Genomic DNA, 21,121 nt, shown 5'->3' on the forward strand with positions numbered 1-21,121 from the left:
TCCTCTCCGTTCATTTTTGTTGTGAACTAGATGCAATTTTCTTGTGAAGTCACAATGACCAGAATGTTGTTTTAGTGTATAGTAATAATACAAAACATAGCTACCATAGAGTCAGCATACTTTTAATTTCATTATTTATTCCTCACTTCATTTATTCCTCAGTATTCCTCTGCAAGTTATGATGAGCTCCACATTTAGAGATGAAAGGACTAGGGTTCACAGCCAGGGTTTCCCAGTTAACAACTGAGGGACGGCAAAATCCGTACCCAGGTTATCTCCTCACAAAGCTCTTCTGCTAACATGCCATCCCCACTCCATAGCATCCAGGACACAAACAGAGCCTCGCGCTCTTGTTCTAGTGCCTTTGGGACACATGTCTGTTTATTGCTCACATGATCTTAGAACTTTTTTCAGAGGAAACACTGTGAGGACAAGAGAAGACATGAATGTGACTTCAATGCATGTGTAGGAAAATTCTGATTACTTTTCTCCATCTTCCCTCTCTTTGATGGCCTTTATTGAATCCAAAACTGGGTGTTTTTCCAGCTGGATACCTTCCAGTGGGTCATCTGGTGATGTGAACTGTCTAAAGGGAGGTGTGAACTTAATTGCATGTGGCAAGTGAATGTGACAAGAGGGGGCCTTATCATTACGGAATATGCACTAAGAGAAAGCAGTCTAAATGAGCTGCAGACACGGGACAGGCTGTCTGCGACCAAAAGGGATCTGAGCTGCAAGGCTGCACTCGTGATTTCTCTCCTCCTACCGGACACACCCCTGCAGAGATTGCAAAGCCTCTTCCTGCCCTGCCCCATGGATACCCTTCCCACAATTAACAGCACCAACATGGACCTTTTTGCCTTGCTTCCAGTAGCAGTTTAAAAAATGAGTCTGACTCAGACTGAAATTTTGCCTTTTGTCATTTCTTATTGAAACTCAATTTGAAGATAGCATTAATTTTCACTTTCTTCATTTTGTGTACTTGCCTAGGAGTTTTCTCAAAAGGCCAAAAAAATCAATGTAGACATTCCAAGAATAAAGGTAAATAGAAATTTTTTTGGTGAATGGTGGGGAACCATGGAAGATCTTTAAGCAGCCCGGTGCTACATGAATAGCAGTGTTTTTAAAGATTGACAGTGACAGTGTGCAGAATGAACTAGTAGGGGGAACAGAAAGACTACCCCAAAGGCTGGGGCCTCGGCTGACCGATGGCACTAATCAAGGTATGTGGGGGTGGGGGGGGCGCTAGGGAAGCAGCCAGGCTGGAGAATGGAAAGAAAAGTGTATTTCAGGACAAGTTTCACAGCTGGTTAAAAGTGTGGCAAAAGTTGCCGAACACAAAGAATATATTTAGGGTTCAAGACCTGGGCACTGAGAAAATTGTGAGAGCAACAAGAGGTGGTCGGAAACAGCAACTGGTTCAAGGAGAGAAATGATGAATTCTGATTTCTCTGCGCGTGGTCTGTGTAAGAGGGGACTTGCAACTCTTGCTGGAGATGCAGATGGGCAGTCACCAGTGAGTGGATTCTTCAGGGAAAAAGTGCAGAGGCAGTAAAAAAAAGGACTGTGGAGATAACTTTGGGAAGTATTCATTTTAATATTTATTTATTTGGCTATGTCAGGTCCTAGTTGGTGGCATGCAGGATCTTTCACTGTGGCCTGCAGACTCTCTGGCTGTGATGTGCAGGCTTCAGAGTGCTAGGGCTCAGTAACTGTGGGCTTACTGGCTCCAAGGCATGTGGGATATTAGTTCCCCAACCAGAATCCCCTTCATTGCAATGTGCATTCTTAACCCTGGACTACCAGGGAAGTCCTGGAAATATTCTTATTTAAGGTTTGGGTAGAAGGAGCAAAACTAAATAGATAAGGCAGGATAAGGATAAGGCACATAAGCAAGAGTTGGCATCTAGCAAGAAGCTTAATATATAGTTGTTCATCAGTGAATATTTTTAATGAAAGAATGAATGATTGTAATTATAACAGGAAAAAAAGGTAAAAAGAGGTTCAAAAGGAGGTGACTGACAGAGGTATTACTAAAATTGAAGTGTAAAGAAGGAGAATAATAATTCAAGAAGGTATTGGATTTGTCAGATCTGTCAGCTGTAGGACATTGGTAGCATTTAGGATTTTTTTTTTTTAACGCCGAAATCCCAGTCAGAAGTTTAGCATGTTAGTGATGAGGCAATTAAAACTATCATTATATTTACTGAATATAAATAATAAAATAATACATTAGGATAGTGGGCCAAAATGTATTATGTTTGTAATCATATTGCAGACCGTTTTCATTTATTTTAATGTGGTGTTTGGAACTTTGTAAAATAGTAGTTGACGTTATTATTTCTCAGTGAAACTCAGTGATATTCTCCTTTTAGGTAGAGTCCTAAATTTCTTGTTTGAAGGAACAGCTATAAAGAGACTGAAGGTAGACTGGGCAGGGAGTAGAATCTAGATATATTTAAATCTTATTCTCTGACTGTTCTTCACAGTGTTTATTTATTGAAGGTCCTGCTTCTAAAGAAATGATTCAAGGTGATTTATGCAAATAATCTTTCAATGGGAGGAAAAATTTTTTTTAAATAAGTGGATGAAAAAAACAAAAAAATGGAAAAAATAAGATTAGAAAACATTAGATAAAGTCAGGTGGGCCAGTAGAATATAATATATTTGATGTAATTCCCAGCATATTTCTTGTTAATAGGTTATGAACTTATTGTTTCAAAGCTTTCAAGAGGGAAACATAGTTAAGTTTCAAGATCCATGTGCCCAGAAGGGGAAAAGATGCCTGGAAGAAGCTCAGTTACTTTGGTTTCTCATAAAGAAAAAAATTTTTTTTTCATACAGCAAGCAACATTTTTAGAAGATAAAAATAGCAATGAGCTTCATAGGACTACTTCTGTTGGTATCCCTATGTGCGAGTAGATAGTATAAAACCCAATTATAAATTCAATAAAATAATTCCTCAAGGATTCGGCATTTCAGTCTAGGGCACAATGCTTAGCTGTTCAGGCTTAATCCAGGGACAGATTTGGCCTATCTAGGGAAATGGGGGCACGCCCTTCAGAGTGGCTTCCATAAATATTTTCTTTTGCTCAATTGATCTTTTGATAGCAAGTGAGTTAGATATTCCTTGTCAGATACCTAAAGTGCAAATATTTCAAGTTGCTAGTTATACATGAAACCATGTGCTTTAAAAGGCAGCTGAGCCTGAGGTGGAATTGTCATCCAGAGGGACCTGACAAAAGATGTGTGTGTTAATGAAGGCGTCTCGTCTTCACACAGAGGTAGGTGGGAGGAAGATTTTTTTTTTTTTTTAAGAAGCAATTATGAGCTTGCTCTAGCAAACAGTTCATAGAAATTTCTCAAGGTCCTAAATCTGGATAAGCAACTCAGAATACACCACTGCTGGGAAAGAAAACCAATGATTTGTGTTCAGATCCCAGTTTTGCCTCTGACTAGCTTTGTGGCTTTGGGCAAGTGTGGTTAATTTCTTTAGATTTCAGTTTCCTCTTTGGGAGAAAAAAAAAAAGTGCTATGAATAGTTTTCCTGCCTACCTTACAGATGTGCCTTGGGCAGCCAATGCAATAGCTTTTATAAAAGTTTTGTAAATTGTGCTCTTCTGTGTAGAAGTTTTCCTCACTGATAAGAGCAAGCAAAGGATAAGAAAATCTGACAGGAAACTAAAATTCCCATCTGAGGGCTTGGTCCTAGGGTACTCAGAACCCATCCAACATTCATCATGATATTATCTTTGTTGGACCCTGAAAAGTTTTTAAAATTTAATCATTGTTAATTACTGGATTTCTACTTAATTGCTATTTCTGTAGCTAATTTTTGCTTTGCGTTCATTTCCATATCATCTGCAATTAATATTTACAGAAAGTTTGCTTAAATATCTTAGATAACACATGAGACATAACAGAACTCAGCCTTTCTCTGCAAAAACATAAAACAGATTTTTAAAAATTTATTTTCTACTATTTTTGTTTTATGTATTTTAATATCCTCCCTTTATGTAAATAAAGGGAATGCAGATTTAAACGCTGTGACCTTTGGATTCACACAGTTAAATCTTAACCTTTCCTAAGTGGCTCCTTCCATGTATGCTTGGAAGTGTTTCCAATTTCAGTGCTATTTCTTTCATCTTGAAAACCCCCAAAGATTCTTATCATTATTTCTTTGTTTTTCATTCCCGGTTATGAATTCCACATCACCACTTCCCTATTCATTACACTCTTGCATCTCACTGGGTTAATAAATTCTTTTGACACCTACTGCCCCTTCCCTCCCTTGCTATCCCTCCTCCAAGAATGGTGCCCATCAATATTACATGCCAGGGGAGTGCAGGTCTGACAGCGCCCCAGCCCAGCAGGCAGTGGTCTCCCTCCTGTTCCAACTCAGTGATGAGAGGAACCCCTCCTCCTCCTCCTCCTCCTCCAGTGCCGGCTGCTAGCAGCAGACTGAGAGACAGCTGTTTCCAATCCCCATCTCTACTGCAAGGACCACTTGAAATGGATTTCACTTTAGTCTCCTTCCTTAAAAGTTTAATGTGCATTCTGAAGGTGTACTTGTAACTAAAGGTAAGAATAGTGCTCAGGAAAATGCAGCCATGACTCCCCCTCCCCCCCCCCCCCCCCCCAGTAAGAAAAGTAGAATTAAATAAGAATGTGGTTACTGCTTAGGGAAGATAAGTGTAATGTCAACTATGGCACAGTGAAAGCAAGACGTCACTCACTCATGTCCTAAGAGAATGAATTTCAGACTGGAACAAAGGAGGACAGAGTGGGTTGAGAGGAAATGAAAACTAAAGGGGACAGTAAGGAGTTCTCAAGCTGCCACCTCCCTTGTAATTCCAAATACAAGTACATTTCCAGGTACATGGATGACTTTAGGTTTAATCAAACTTTATTGTTATTCAGTGAGAATGGAGAAGATATCAAAAGGCTAAAAAGAGATGACTTTTAACTATTTTTTTTTTCTATATAGGAAGAAAGGAAAGCCATAGGTTGAAAGATTCTAGTGAAATTTTAAAATGGGAACCACGGATAGCCAAGTTTTATTAAGGGGAAATAGGTCGAGTTTTAACTGAGTTCTTAGACCTGATGATAATAGTCACTAAGAACTTACGAATTTCTAAAACTTGACCTTACTTTGTGACCTATCAAGGCTGCCACAGTTTTGTAGTTGCTGATAAATGACACAAGACTCCTGAGTCAAAGTGCTCACAGCAATAGCACCATCCAAAGTGTTACCATTTTTGTGCCAGTTTCCCAAGCCTCCGTTCTGAAAGGGTGATGTAAAGACAGATGACATCTATACATTCAGTGGTTCCATTCCAGGAATAAACCATTGTGTTTAGGGAGCCTGAGTGTTTTATAATGGGAAGTGGACATGTCTACCATGTGCTCCCGAGGTAAACCCTGTATCGTCAAAGATGATTGCTATACAGTTGTCTTGAAAAGACAATTGGGACCGTGCAGAAACATGAGAGATTCGGGGAGAGTAGTCTTCCAACAGCATTAAAAAGAAACAATAGTGGTTACTATCATTCATTGAGTGTTAAGTGAGGGTAAGCCACAGATAAAAGCTAATTTCTAGGTTACATAGTATTGAATATATTAACCATAGATAAAGACTAGAGGAAAATCCAGTTCAAGTGGCTGATGCAATTTGTAAAGAAATTTGATATGACCCTTGTAATATCCATGTGAATGAAATAGAAAGATATGAACTGGACAGTATACATTTTTAATGGGTTTATATTTGACTGAACTAAGTAACTCAAAGTATTGATGTCAGACTAGAGAGAGGTTTCAAGTAGTGTCCTTGAAAAGGTTTCTGTCTTTGCCCTGTTCTTATATTACAATGTTATCAATGACTACAATGAGACCATAAATGGCAGTTACATCAAATTTATGGAAGATAAAAGACTAGAAGAGGTAGCCAATATATGGAGGAAAAACATAGCATTAAGAAATAGATGACCTGAAAAATTTCCTAAAACAATTAAAGTAAAATTAGATGACTAAATATAAATTTCTCTGTATAGGTTCAGAAGCCATTGCTATAACCACAGACAGCCTAAGAGCCTTTCATGTTAAGAATACAGAGTGGTTAGCTTTAACAAATTACTTAACCTTCTTAGGGCGTCATTGCCTCCTTTTATAAAGGACATGCTTAACCATATTATCTCTCTCTTCCCATCTAACTGAAGTCTGCTAAATAATATTTATAAATAATTGATTGAGAATAATCTAAAGCAACAATTTTGTGAGGCATTGATATAAGTACATGGTGATCGTGGTTTAGTCTCCAAGTCATGTCTGACTCTTGTGACCCCATGGACTGTAGCCCAGCAGGCTTCACTGTCATTCCAAAACAAAGAAAGCAGTAGTCTGCTATACTGTATATTTAAGTACAGTCAGCCCTCTATCCATGAGTTCTGTATCTACAGTTTCAGCCAACTTTGGATCAATAATATTTGGGGAAAAAAAAACAAACATTTTTTCCAGGAAGTTCCAAAAAGCAAAATTTGAATTTTCAGTACACTGGCAGCTATTTACATAGCATTTACATTGTATTAGGTATGATAAATAATCTAGAGATGATTTAAAGTATGTGAGAGGCTGTGCATAGGTTATAATCATTTTATGTAATTGTTATTTAATTTTGGTTATAAATGGTTAAAGAAATGTTGTAGTAGTTCTATAATTTTTATATAATGGTTATATGCCATTTAATATAATACTGTGCCCTTTTATATAAGGAACTTGAATATCCAGGGATTTTGATGTCTGCGGGCGGGGGTGGGCGGTCCTTGGAACCACTCTTGCATGGATACCACAGGGAGATGGTCTTACTTTCATTTCACGATGTCTCACTCTGGTGAAGACAGTGAAGCTCACAGACATCTCTCTGAAAAGAAAGATGGGATTATGGAGAGAGATCTGGAAACCATGCTTTTCTAGCTGAAGTTGCAAAAATTGAGGAAGTTTGGTCTGGAAGAAGATTTTTAGAGATATAAAAATCTCTAAATGCTTGAGAGGCTCTTTAATGTCAAAGTGGAGAGAAAGCAGGTCAAGGATATGTGGAGAGATGTGTCAGGAAGGCACGTTGTATTCATTCCAAGTAAGAATTTTTTTGTAAATTTGAGTTGAGAAATAGATAAGGTGACCCCTCACTGCCAACCAAACGTCAGCATGTTGTTAGAGAAAGCTCTGTGCTTGTTGACCCTGAGGGTCCTTACTCCTCTAAAATTCTGTAAGCCCAGGGTTTCTTAAGTCAGGCTATTCTGACAGCATAGTTTTGAGTGTCGTTTTTACAAAGGCATTGGTTTTACTCCCAGCACGAACCCTTGTTAGTTGTGAGGCTTGGGCAGTCTACTCAACACCTTGGAGCTCTGTCCTCACATACCAACTGACAGTTTGAGTTAATTTATTCATTACATGTTATTAACAGTCTTATTAGGGAAAGAATAAGGCAATTTAAAAAGGAAAAAGAAACATAGACTTAAAGAATTTGAATCTTTGAAGTCCATTCTGCCCAGATTCTCAGAGTATGCATTATTATTGTTGTTCAGTGGCTCAGTTGTGTCCTTTTCTTTGTGATCCCATGGACTGTAGCTTGCTAGGCTTCTCTGTCCATGTGATTCTACAGGCAAGAATACTGGAATGGGTTGCCATTTCCTTCTCCAGGGGATCTTCCTGACCCAGGGATCAAACCTGGGTCTTTTGCATCGCAGGAGGATTCTGTACCACTGAGCCACCATATATGAAGTATACATGTAGAGAAATATCCATTTAAATTGCTATAGAAATACAGTGCTCTGTTCTTCCTTGGTCATATTTGAAAAAATGAATCTGGTGTACTAGCCTGAATTATTTCTGAAAGTCATTTGGAAGAAGTTTAGCTCTAGGGTATCCTTATTCTAAAGTGATTTTTTTGAAGTGTTTTTCAAGTTAGGTCATAAAAACACAAAAGTATCTAAAACTCTATGAAACCACTGGCAAGTATTATCAGAAAGAAAATGCTTATGTAACTTCATAAGGACTCTGTTCAACCTCATTCCATCCTGAAAGTATCTGTACATGAATTTAGAGGAAATTACCAAAGGCAGACCTGTGTCTGAAGGAAAGGATCAAAGAGATGCAGGCAGATTCACTATTATCAGAAAGACCTCAAGTCTTACAAGATCAAAGTCTTGGTATGAAATGCATGTCTTCTTACTTAATTCTGCCTCAACCCACCATCCACCCTCCAACAGTAAAACCTCCAAGAGGAAACTATGTGTACAACTTTAGATCTGAAATCTCAGTGAGTACATAGTAGCTGAGTACCGGAGACCTGTCACCATGCGATCTCTGCTCCCCTCCTAGGCCGCCCATGGAGGACTCTCAGACTCTCCTGACCCCTGTGGTGAGCTGTGGACCCCCAGGAGCCCTGCTGACCCGGCCCGTCATCCTCACTATGCATCACTGTGCAGACCCCAGCACCGAGGACTGGAAGATGCAGCTCAAGAACCAGGCAGCGCAGGGCCAGTGGGAGGTGAGCCTCTGTCGGGATGAAGCCGTTCATGCCGACAAGCAAGGCTACCATGGGAAGGCTTTTGTTTTTAAAGCAAAACATGGGTGGACTTTTAGCTTATACTCGAGAGAAAGAGTGAGAGAGAGGAAGGGAGAGAGAGAGGGAAGGGGAGATGGGGAGACAGACAGTCAGACACTGGCTCCTGAGTGCTTTATCTACTGACTGGTAAGCACAAAGAAAATGATGGCCAGTCATTAGCGAACTCATAGGCAAGTGCACTTAACGAGTCTTACATAAGTCCCTTTTGAATATACATACTATCTTGGGAAGGGAAATATATATATATATATACACACATAGTATATATATAGATATGAAAGTGAAAGTGTTAGTGACTCAGTTGTGTCCGACTGTTTGTGATCCCAGAGACTGTAGCTGACCACAGATCCTGCTCTTTCCATCGGAACCCTGCAGTTAAACCTGAAATTAAGTGCAAAAGGATTTTTTATATTTACCATGAAGATTTTATACCAAATACCTTTTAAAAAAAAGTGATTTGTGTAGTCTTTACAAGAGAATTATCCAATATGCATGTTGTGTGTGGGCTTCCCTAATGGCTCAGAGGGTAAAGAATCCACCTGCCATGCGGAAGGCCTTGGCTCGATCCCTGGGTTGGGAAGATCCCCTGGAGGAGGGCATGGCAACCCACTCCAGTATTCTTGCCATGGGAGAATCCCCATGGACAGAGGAGCCTGGCGGGCTACAGTCCATCAGGTTGCAGAGTCGGACATGACTGAGCCACTAAGCCCAGCACACGGCACATGTTGTGTGTATTTTGTGATTACTTACAATACTTTTCTTTTGGGAAAGAAAATTATAGGGAAAAAAAATAACATTATGACTCAACTCCTAATATTTTAGGAAAAAATAATAGTAGAGATAGAAGCATGGCAGGCATCCCTGGGATTATCTGGAATGTCCTCTCTCTGGACATATGCTCATCTTGGTCACATGAGCACCGCTCCTGGCAAGAGGACCTGGATTAAAGTCTAGGGCTATACTTAATGTTAAGACTGGACTTGACCAGGTCTAACTTCAGTTCCATTTAAGTTTAAATGATTTATCTCAGAAACATACCAAAGTCTTAATCTCGAGGGATACTACTTTGTTGGCATGATTCTCCGCCTATTACCATAATACCGTATTTCTGGATTTGAGTGATAATAGAAATAATAATGATAAGAGGAAAAGAAAAGAAAGAGCTATGAAGAGTAGAAGAGGGAAATCCTTATGAAAAGACTGTAATTATATTTGTGACAGAAACAGGGAGCATTCGTCCTCTGCCATTTCTTCTAAGAGGCTTTCTGTAACATGCCATGAGGAAATGACACTCAAGGCTTGTCCTTGCCCTGCTGGAGAAAGCAGCTTTTTTCCAGGTGTCCTTTTGGAGCTGAAATAAGCCTAGAGGTGCTGAGTCCCTTTCTCTCCTTTTTAGTTCAGTTAGAGCTTCATCTTTAGGTGTGGGTACAGCTGAAGAAATGATTTCATGAATGCTATTAAAACACAAGTCTTGGTGTAGCTCAGATGATGTTGCAAGGCCTAACTAATAAATAGCCATCTGAGGTGGCAACTTTCAAAGCTGTGACAAGCCCTGGGGACTCAATTTCTGATGAAACATTTGCTCATGTTTTTGATAAATAACCATTTGCTCACCATGAGCCAGGCCCACATAGATATGGTCGGAAGCAAAGTAACCTGGTTGCTGCCTCTGCGGAGAATGAGTAGCCTAATGCAGAGGCTGAGGTTGCGCCCTCACATGGTTTCATTCCTCCCACATGAAATTCTCTTTTAAATTTGAGTGAATTAAAAGTTGGACGATTTCAAAAAACAAAATCTGAACTTCCAACTTCTCTTGAGAAATTAAAGGCTGCGTCCTCCCTAGCCCTGAACTCCCGCTGTACCTGGTACTTTTACTGTACCTTCACTGTAAGCATCTTTGACATATACATCTTTATTACCACAACCATTTTTGCCACGTAACTAATTGGTCATAAGACACTTTTGGTGTAAAAGATAAAACACCCGGTGGACAGTTTGGTGTGACAGTTTGGTCACCTCTTTGGTCAACCTCAAACCAAAGTCGACAGCTTGCTTTCATCTCTCCACTAACACGTACTCTCATTTTTATATCCCATAAATCTGAAAGAGGCCAAGGGCTGAAAAGGCACAGAGTTGAGCCCACTTTTCTCGTAGAACTTTGGAACATCTGTCATGGGACATGTGAGAATGTAAACCAAGAACAAGCAAGGGTATAGAAACATTTACAACACAATATAAAGCTCAATTATAAATATGCATCCTAGTATTTGGAAACATACTTCTCTTAATTAGGAAGAAATTTTTGAAAAAGAAACGTGAAATGCCAAATAAGGAAATGCATGAACAAGCAAAAAATATGAATAATACTAGGATTGAAAGATATTGAAGACAAGGGCATGTGTATAACCCTCAAAATAAAAATAAGTTATTTGTACAGTATTGTCATGAATCCCCACACATTTCAAATGTTTTAAAATATTTTTTATTTCAAAATAAAGTCTTTTTGTTATTCATGTTTTCATGTTTTATTATTTTTGTTAATGTCTTTTATTTTTTTACTATTTCACCTTTTATGGCAAAGCGGCTTTACCACCCATTAATTACCAGGCAAAAATGCCTACAGCAAAAATGCTTACAGTTAAAGTGCTGAGAGCCCATTCCTGCATGGCTGTGGTGACTAAAGGCAAGTGGACACTGAGCTCTTTAGATTGGCTTCTGCTCTGCTTCACCGCAGTCTCTACCGTTCCCTATTTTCTGTCTGCTTCACACAGCCCTGTTACCTTTCTGCCATGGAATTGTGACCCTTGTTTTATGGATTCTGTGCTTGGTCTTTCAGATGATTTCTGTGGCCGGAGTCATTTGGTTAAATCAAAACTCGGTTAATATAGTTATCAGTTCCACTTGTCTTTATTTCTTGCTGAATATTAAAAATCTAAAAGACTGCTTAAAGGCTTACATGAAAAATAACATGTGTCAAATGCATAGAGTTTGCCATACTGTGCTTTTAGCAAAGTCCAAGAGCCCAGATTATGACGTAAAGGCAGTGTATCACTTTGGAAAAGTAATTGATAGGTGAGTTTGGGAGAACTCAGTAGAATGGTATTGCATAATTCTTTAATCTTCCTAATTATTTTTTAAAAATTCTTTTCAAACCCCTAAATTTTTAGGGGAAAAACTACCATGCTGAAACCACATCAAACTAAAAAAGTACTTTTGGATTAAATTAGCAATTTAGAGATTAAAGCAAATGGTCAGAAACAGAAAATCAATTCAAATATACTGAAGTTCAAAGGATAATATAAATTTCTTTTGGGATTTTAGATAGACCCCAGAATGTAGATTCTTGAAAGATCAAAAAAGGCTAAATGAAGGTCTTCTAAATAAAGCATGTTATCAGGCAAACAAAATAAGGGAGAGAATGGTGAAGAATGGAAATAAAAGTATAGTAAAGTCAGAGAAAGAAAAAAGAACAGGAAAGGGAATAATCAGTGGTAAAGGCCCTGCTCTTTGCACCTCCATTGGCCGCCATCAGAGGCTCAGCCACTGCCCCTTCCTTCCTGTCCCGCAGGACGTGGTGGTGGTTGGCGAGGAAAACTTCACCACCCCGTGCTACATTCAGCTGGACGCGGAGGCCTGCCACCTCCTCTCCGAGAACCTCGGCACCTACGCCCTGGTCGGGCAGTCCACCACCAAAGCAGCCGCCAAGCGCCTGAAGCTGGCCCTCTTCGGGCCCCTCTGCTGCTCCTCGCTGGAGTACAGCCTCCGAGTGTACTGTCTGGACGACACTCAGGACGCCCTGAAGGTAGGTAGCCCCAGTCTGGTCCTCACGCCTCACACCTAGAGATGGGGTGTGTGTGTACATTCACCAAGTGCGTGAGCACAAGTGTTTGGCCCCCAGAGATGCAGCTACAAGAACAAATTAGGCGCTTCTCTGAGGCCCTGCTGATAAATACGCCGTTTCCATTCTGCCGATGCCTCCCAAGGGCTACTTTTGTTTACCTTCCTTGATTTCTTTTAATGAAAAATTTAGAAGTGGAAGAATTTGGCAATGAGACGCATGGATGGTAAATAACCTGCTTCCATGTTTATCTCAGCTGTGTTCTTCCTATAAAAGGAGCTGGCATAATTGCTCACACTCTATGTTCCTCTTGTGTGCTGCTTCATTATATGCTTTCCCATTCTTTTTATGAGAACTGTGTGGAAGAGGGTTAGCATTTGACAACAGGCTTCTGCTTTATAAAATAAATGGGCTTAATTCCTGGTGCTATTACTGCCATTCATTTTCTCCCATTTGAAGCTTTAAAGGATCTAGTGAGTGCCTCCGAAGACATTATGATCTAGAAGGAGAGGGAAAAGAAGTATGCCAAGGACTTGGAGGCAAATCAGAGTGTGATACATGCCATAAGTGAATGCAAAGTTTTATGGGAATTCAGGAGAACGAGGCATCATGTTATTTTGAGGAAATCTGAAAAGGAGCTAACATTTGAGGTTGGTCCTATAGGAAGCTAGGATTTGACCATCAATAATGGGGAAGAAACACAAGATTCTGGGTGAAGGGAACAGCATGAACAGAGGGAACAGTAAATACAGACTCTACACAGCGTCTCATTTCCTGAAAGCCAAAGTTGATAGATAGGCGTCTTATTCAGAGGGACCTTGAGGATCAGAGAGAGGCGCTGAGATTCCGTTTCTTGAGTTAATGAAGAATCACTGGAGAGATGTAAATAGAAGGTAAACATGACTGCAAATATATATTAGAAATATTAGTCTGATGTCAGTGGAAAGATAAGAGTCAAGCTAAGAAAAGCGTGATAGAGCTGGGATGAAGACAGAGGAGTGAGAAGAAGGGAAACAGGTAGGAAAAGTTCTAATAAGTAATTCTTGCAGTCCCTGAAGACTAGGAATCCTGAATGGGTGGATCAGAAGGTCAGGTCTGCCTCTAAGTAATAGTAGCAGAGTCGGGGGTGGGTAGCTCTGGAGTCGTGATATGGTGACTTTGCCTTGGGTATATTGAATTAGAGCACGAATTAGACACAAGGACCAAGATGCCCAATGAACAGTTAGAAATATAGGTGTGACTCTCCCAGCCAAGAGCAGATCCTGGGAGTTTGGGGAACCAACCATACAGCATTGATATTTGTCATCCATGGTGATTGGGAAGAATATCAAGGGAGAGTAGAGAGAGAAAACAGAGATAAGAAACATTAAACTGAGAATTTCCAATGTGCTGCACAAGATTCTAAGTACCTTTTCTTATGGCTTTTTATTTATTTGGCTGTGCCAGGTCCTAGATGCGGCATGCAGAGCCTTTAGTTGCAGCGTGTGAACCCTTAGTCATGGCATGTGGGATCTAGTTCCCTGACCAGGGATGGAACCAGGGCCCCTGCATTGGGAGCTCAGAGCCTTAGCCAGTGGACCACCAGGGAAGTCCCTACATACCTTTTATTAACCCACTGAAGCTTCACAACAACCTGTGGGACCCCACTGTCCCCATTTTACAGCTGTGCACTCCAAGGCATAGAAAGGTGATGTAAGCTGCTCTCGGTCACACCATCAGGTGGGAAGAGCAGACTTCATGCCTGGGCAGCTGGTGGCCGTCTGGACTCTTCACTCCTCAAGTGGGCAGCTCAGAGAGCCACACTCTAGAGCCCAGGGCCTGGGGGAGCCCGGCCTTTGCAAGGGAGATGTGGGGCAGCCAAAGAGGAGCTACACAAGGAGGAAGTGGAGAAGTGGGACAAAGATGCATCTAGAAAGCCCCGGGAAGAGAGATTTTTTTCTGAAATTCAGGGCATTTCCTTCTGGAATTTCCATCCAGAGAGTACTTCTAGGTCACGGCAACTGAGTGTTGCAGGTTGTGTCCATGAGAGAGGAACCACAGTTGGTCCCTGGATATGTTTTTGATGGTTTAGCCTATAGGAGTTCCTGATGTTAAATGATGTGAACACACAGCTCTTGTGTAAAGCTTGAGGTTATTTCTTTTATATTCTTTGTGAATGTGATACTTCCAAGGCGCAGTCAGGATAGAAATCATCCTAGGCATAAATCCTTCTTAGGAAAAACTGCGTGTATAGGCAATCCACAGGGTCTGATTAAGGCAACATTTTTTTAGTAATTCAAAGAAAATTCATTGCAAAAAGCATCCATAGAAGATCTACACCATATCTGAAATATCTGATATGCACGTTTTATATTCACACAAGTAATTTTCATACTCGGGCACTCGACCTTTCTTCTCGACAGACATACACAAATCCTTGCAATAAAAAGTTAGATCTCATAAAATAATTTTTATTATGATAATTAGTGAGAAGAGATGCAGATGGTCAGCACTAAGAGAGACTGACAAACAGGTTTAAGAAGTAAAAACAACCCAAGAGGAGTTTATATTATGGTCGGTGCTTTCCAAAGAGATGTTTATCAATTCTCAGCATCAGGGGATCCAGCACTTAGCCTAAAAGAAACGTAAATAATGAATAAGGCTTTCTTGCACCTCATGAACTTTAAACAATGCAGAAGTGCCAAAATCCTAGTTACAGGTAACCCAGCACACTAAAGAGAGTGTTAGTTCAGCCCTGCCAAAACTGCCTTATGCTCATGCTCGAAGTGGAACTTTGGGGCCCATTAACTTGGAAAGGCCCTTCATTACCAAACTTCTGCTTTCTTGGCACACGGCCTGCCCATGTTCCCCCCAGCCTCCCTCCCGTCTCCCTGATCCTCTCATCGCTGTTATCTGTAAATACTGTCTTTTGTGTCACCTCTCCAAATACCTCCTCCTCGAGATCCACCCCACTCCTCACCCATATTCATCCCAAATCCTAAGTAGTAGCTCTCTATCCAGCACACATAGGAGTCAGTTGGGAGACTTTTAAAAAAAGGACTTGTTTCAGGGTTCCAGCCCAAAGGTTCTGATCTGATCCGTGTAGATACTGAGTTTGGTTTTTGTTTGTTTGAGCACTGTCTGTGTTATTATACTGTGCAACTAAGGTTATAAACTACTGGACTAAACAAGGTCTTTCTGAGGTCTTTCTGGCACTTTAATTCTACTGAGGGCAAACTTTCCTATATCCTCAAATTAGTTTCTCACCCATACGTCCACCTGCTCACATTACCTGTAACTGAATCTCCCAACTAATATGTGTCTCCCACAGTCTCCACAGTAAAGACCACACCCCTAACTAACCAAGAGGCCAAGAGGGAAAGTTTCAGTACTTCTCATACCACTGACTATTTCTGGGGCATTGATCTACTCCTGGGTGAGCTTTTCTGTTTATTATTCTTTTAATATGTTCTGTGATTCATTACCCAAGTCAGTTCCTCAGCACAAATTTCCATCCTAGCAGTAACTGCCTCGTGCTCTTTCTTTCCACTCCTTTTATTCCCCCATCCTCTTAAATTCAGGGTCATCTCATATTCATTGTTCTTTTGCTCAATTGTATTCTACTAACATTCCTATCATTCTGCACTACCTATCCTCCAGTGTGGGTGCTCTTCATCCACAGTAGGAACTGCAATCTCCACCAGCCAAGATCTCCACCAGTGAAAGCATCCAACCTTGCATCTCTCTTCCACAAGGTGCACATAAGCTGCTCTCTGTTTTGAAGAAAGACCTGCCTCAACCTTCCCTGGTCTCCTGCTCCACGAACACTCATCTGCTCTTACCCGTATCTCCAGGGAGCTCACTTCCACTCAGAAATCTTTTGCTATCTAAAGCTGCTGCAGGTTTTTCTAATTTCCATGGCTACAGATGACCTCCACTAAACAGGCCCTCCAGTTCTGCTTCCAGGCTATTGAGTTTCTCTAAAATAAATTATAAATTTCTGATCGAGTATATTATACCCTCAAGACATCTGCCCTAAGCTATAGCTCTCCTGCTTCTGCACAGTCCTTTTCTGTATCTCTCCTTGACTCATGAGATTTCACATATTTCTTCCATGCCTCTCCACTCTTCCCAAACTCCTGGCAGTACCACAGCTCCTTCATGGTTGCTGTGACCTAACGCCTATGGTATCAGCCAAGGGACACTCCCTCAGCTGCTGTTCTTTACTTTGCAGACCTTTTCTTTCAACCTCTTCTCAACTAGTTTGAGTTCTGATGGAAAAGAACTCTACTTTCTTATTGGGACTTTAATCCAACTTCACCACCACCTCTGTCTCCAGCTTAGCAAGCGATGCCTGGAGGTGGGTCTCCCCAGACTTGATATTTTCTTAGAGTTACTGCTGTGGACTGGGAAGTCTTTCTGAATTGCAGAAATCCTCACAGAGGGTTGGGCAAGGAGCTGAGAGGGGAGCCCAACGCAGCACTCATTCTTAGGGGTTGGAACTACACAGTTTGGAGAGCTGTTAGAGAAAGACCAGCCCAGTGTTTGGATCTGAACATGCTGGGAATATTAATTCTTACTTTTTGTCACACTGTCCATGTGGATGGGGAAGAAGTAAAAGGAAACACCACGTCAGTCTGTCTCCGCAGCCCTGATGCATTCTTTCATCTTCCCACCCACCTCTTTGAATTTGGCAGCTTTTATGACAGTTTCCCTGAGTTTTGTGAAAACCTGGAAGCAAAACTGATCACCTCAAACTTAAAAGCTGTACTTCGCAACATGGAAATATTAATATTGAATTAGAATGCTGGCAGAGACTGTTGGAGTAAAAGTCAAGGCTGCTGGGAGATGGTAGAATTCTTTTATGTACCTTTCAGATGGTGTTTGTTTGTTTGTTTCTCCCCATTCATGTGCTGGAGGGACAAGAGGGAACAGTGTGGGAGCTGAGTTCATGTACAGATACGAAGGTGCTAAGAAATGTGAGAATAGTTTAGAACCACTTCTGTTCCCAATAGAGAGGTCACATCTATTGAAAAGATTGAGTTGGGTATGTCACAGCTTTTCTCTTTGCCTTCTCTTTAGGTGATTAAAGCAATATTGGTATTTTCCTTTCATTTCTTCATAAGGCTTAAATCCTAATATAAATAGGCCAGAAGTTAATAGAGAGCAAAGTTATATAGGGGTAAGTTTAAAAACACTACAGGGAGAAACATACATCAGTGTCAACGTAAGTGATTTCTGTCCCACTATCCTAGGAGTGCAATTCTGACTGTCCTTTCCTAATAAAGAGGTTTATAAAAAACTCTGAACCTAGAAGGGGAGTTATTTGCATATAATATGGGCATTCTCATGTATCATACATACAATCATGTAAATTGAATTTCTGACAAATGTATATGCGATACGATCCAAATGATGTGCACCATGCTTTATGTGGTCATTTGTCATGGAAGAGAGTTGTCTTTGTATTACTTCAGTAATCACATAGCCTAATCCAGGCTGTAACATAGTAACTCTGTGAAAGATCATATTATGTGAAAAGCTAAGAGAAAAATGAAAGAAACACTGAAAATGAAAGTTGGAAACCTAGTGGATAATTGTGTGACCCTCAGTTTCTCAGGACAGTCATAAGATAGTCAAAGGTAGCCGTTAAAAGATTTTATTTCATCGTGCCACCTGGTGCTTCCTCACTGATGCTCTGATGTCCCCTCCATGACCAGATGTGACCCTGCTGAACCCAGAACACCTCACCCCTGCCTCTTCTGGGCCAACGAAGGCTGGCCCTCCATTGGGTTGGCCCCATTAGCCGTATCTTTTCATTCACTTCCCTCAAACCACCTTAAAACTAGTGTGACCGACATTTCGTATTTTCAGGACCATGGTCGCTGAAATTAATATATTTGGACACGTTGTTCGGCTGCTAAGCTGTGTCTGACTCTTTCCAGCCCCAAGAACTGACACATGCCGGACTTCCTTGTCCTTCACTGTCTGCCGGAGTTTGCTCTAACTCATGTCCATTGAGTCAGTGACACCATCCAACCATTTCTTCCTCTGTCTTCCCCTTCTCCTCTTGCCCTCAGTCTTTCCCACTGTCAGGATCTTTTCCAATGAGTTGGCTCTTCACATCAGGTGGCCAAATCATTGACGCTTCAGCATCAGTCCTTCCGGTGAATATTCAGGACTAATTTTCTTTAGGATCGACTGGTTTGATCTCTTTGCTGGCCAGGGGCCTCTTAAGAGTCTTCTCCAGCACCACAACCCGAAAGCATCAGTGCTTCAGTGCTGAGTCTTCTTTATGGTCCAGCTCTTACATTCCTACGTGATTACTGGACAATCCATAGCTTTAACTATACGGACCTTTGTCGGCAAAGTGATGTCCCTTCCTTCTAATACACAGTCTAGGTTTGTCATGGCTATTCTTCCAAGGAGCAAGCATCTTTTAATTTCGTGGCTGCAATCACCATTTACATTGATTTTGGACCCTAAGAAATTAAAATTTGCCACTGTATCCCCTTTTTCCCCATCTATTTGCCATGAAGTGATGGGACCAGATGCCATGATTTTAGTTTTCTGAATATTGAATTTAAAGCCAGCTTTTTCACTCTTCTCTTTCACCCTCATCAAGAGGCTCTTTAGTTTCACTTTGCTTTCTGCCATTAGAGTAGTATCGTCTGCATATCTGAGGTTGTTGGTATTCTTTCTGGGAATCTTGATTTCAGCTGGTGATTAATCCAGCCCAGCATTTCACATGATACACTCTGCATAGAAGTTAAATAAGCAGGGTGACAATACACAGCCTTGATGTACTCCTTTCCCGATTTTGAATCAGTCTGTTGTTCCATGTCCTTTTCTAACTGCTGCTACTTGGCCTGCATATAATTTTCTCAGGAGACAGGTAAGGTGGTCTGATATCCTCATCTCCTTAAGAATTTTCCACAGTTTATTGTAATCCACACAGCCAAAGGCTTTAACATAGTAAATGAAGTAAAAGTAGATGTTTTTCTGGAATTCTCTTGCTTTTTCGATGATCCTACAGACATTGGCAATTTGATCTCTGGTTCTTCTGCCTTTTCTAAATCCTGGCAATTTGATCTCTGGTTCTTCTGCCTTTTCTAAATCCTGTTTACACATCTGGAAGTTCTTGGTTCATGTACCGCTGAAGCCTAGCTTGAGGGATATTGAGTATTTCCTTGCTAGCAGGTGAAATGAGTGCAATTGTATGGCAGTTTGAACATTCTTTGGCATTGCCTTTCTTTGGGATTGGAATGAAAACTGATCATATCCAGCTCTGTGACCACTGCTGAGTTTTCCAAATTTGCTGACATATTGAGTGCAGCACTTTAACAGCATTATCTTTTAGAATTTGAAAAAGCTCAGCTGGAATTCCATCACCTCCACTAGCTTTGTAGTAATGCTTCCTAAGTTCCACTTGACTTCACACTCCAGCATGTCAGGCTCTGGGTGAGTGACCACACCATTGTGGTTATCTGGGTCATTTTTATAGTTCTTCTGTGTATTCTTGTCACCCCTTCTAAATCTCTTTTGCTTCTGATAGGCCCTTGCCATTTCTGTCCTTATTGTGCCCATCTTTGCATGAAATGGCTTCCCTGGTGGCTCAGATGGTAAAGTGTCTGCCTCCATTGCAGGAGACCAAGGTTTGATCCCTGGGTCGGGAAGATCCTCTGGAGAAAGAAATGGCAACCCACTCCAGTACTCTTGCCTGGAAAATTCCATGGATGGAGGAGCCTGGTAGGCTACAGTCCATGGGGTTGCAAATAGTCGGACACAACTGAGTGACTTCACTTTCTTTCTTTTGCATGAAATGTTTCCTTGGTATCTCTTGAAGAGATCTCTAGTGTTTCCCATTTTGTTGTTTTCCTCTATTTGCATTGTTCACTTAAGAAGGCTTTCTTATCTCTCCTTGGTATTCTCTTAGGTATATCATTCATTCAGTTAGGTATATCTTTCCCTTTTTCCCATGCCTTTTGCTTCTTTTCTTTTCTCAGCTATTATTAAGGCCTCCTCTTACAACTACTTTGCCTTCTTGCATTTCTCTTTCTTGAAGATGGTTTTGGTCACCACCTCCTATACAATGTTACAAACCTCCATCCATAGTTCTTCAGGCATTCTATCTACTAGATCTCATCGCTTGAATCTATTGGTCACCTCCACTGTATAATAAGGGAGTTTATTTTAGTCATACCTCAATGGTCTAGCAGTGTTCCCTACTTTCTTCAATATAAGCCTGTATTTTGCAATGAGGGGTTGATAATTTGAGCCATAGTCAGCTCCAGGTCTTATTTTTACAGACTGTATAGAGTTTCTCCATCTTTGGCAGCAAAAGCACAATCAATCTGCTTTCAGTATTGACCATCTGGTGATGTCCATGTGTAGAATCATCTCTTGTGTTGTTGGAAGAGGGTTTTGCTATGACCAGAACATTCTCTTGGCAAAACTCTGTGAGCCTTTGCCCTGCTTCATTTTGTACTCCAAGGCCAAACTTACCTGTTACTCCAGGTATCTCTTCACTGCCTACTTTTGCATTCTAATCCTCTATTATGAAAAGGTTATCTTTTTAGGGTGTTAGTTCTAGAAGATGATATATGTCTTCATAGAACCGTTCAAGTTCTGCTTCTTTGGTATTAGTGGATGGGGCACAGACTTGGATTACTATGATGTTG

General features: G+C 40.8%; 1 protein-coding gene across 1 annotated transcript in view; it reads left to right on the forward strand.

Moving 5' to 3' along the window:
- Nucleotides 1–21,121, forward strand: part of UNC5C (unc-5 netrin receptor C) — a 399,848-nt gene that overhangs the window by 354,476 nt on the left and 24,251 nt on the right. Inside the window, exons 12-13 of the mRNA XM_065907323.1 lie at nucleotides 8,377–8,545; nucleotides 12,192–12,425. Coding sequence (XP_065763395.1) covers nucleotides 8,377–8,545; nucleotides 12,192–12,425 — 403 coding nt within the window. The remainder of the gene's footprint in view (nucleotides 1–8,376; nucleotides 8,546–12,191; nucleotides 12,426–21,121) is intronic.

Source organism: Muntiacus reevesi, chromosome 16 (genome assembly GCF_963930625.1).
Source record: "Muntiacus reevesi chromosome 16, mMunRee1.1, whole genome shotgun sequence".
Lineage (NCBI taxonomy): Eukaryota > Metazoa > Chordata > Mammalia > Artiodactyla > Cervidae > Muntiacus > Muntiacus reevesi.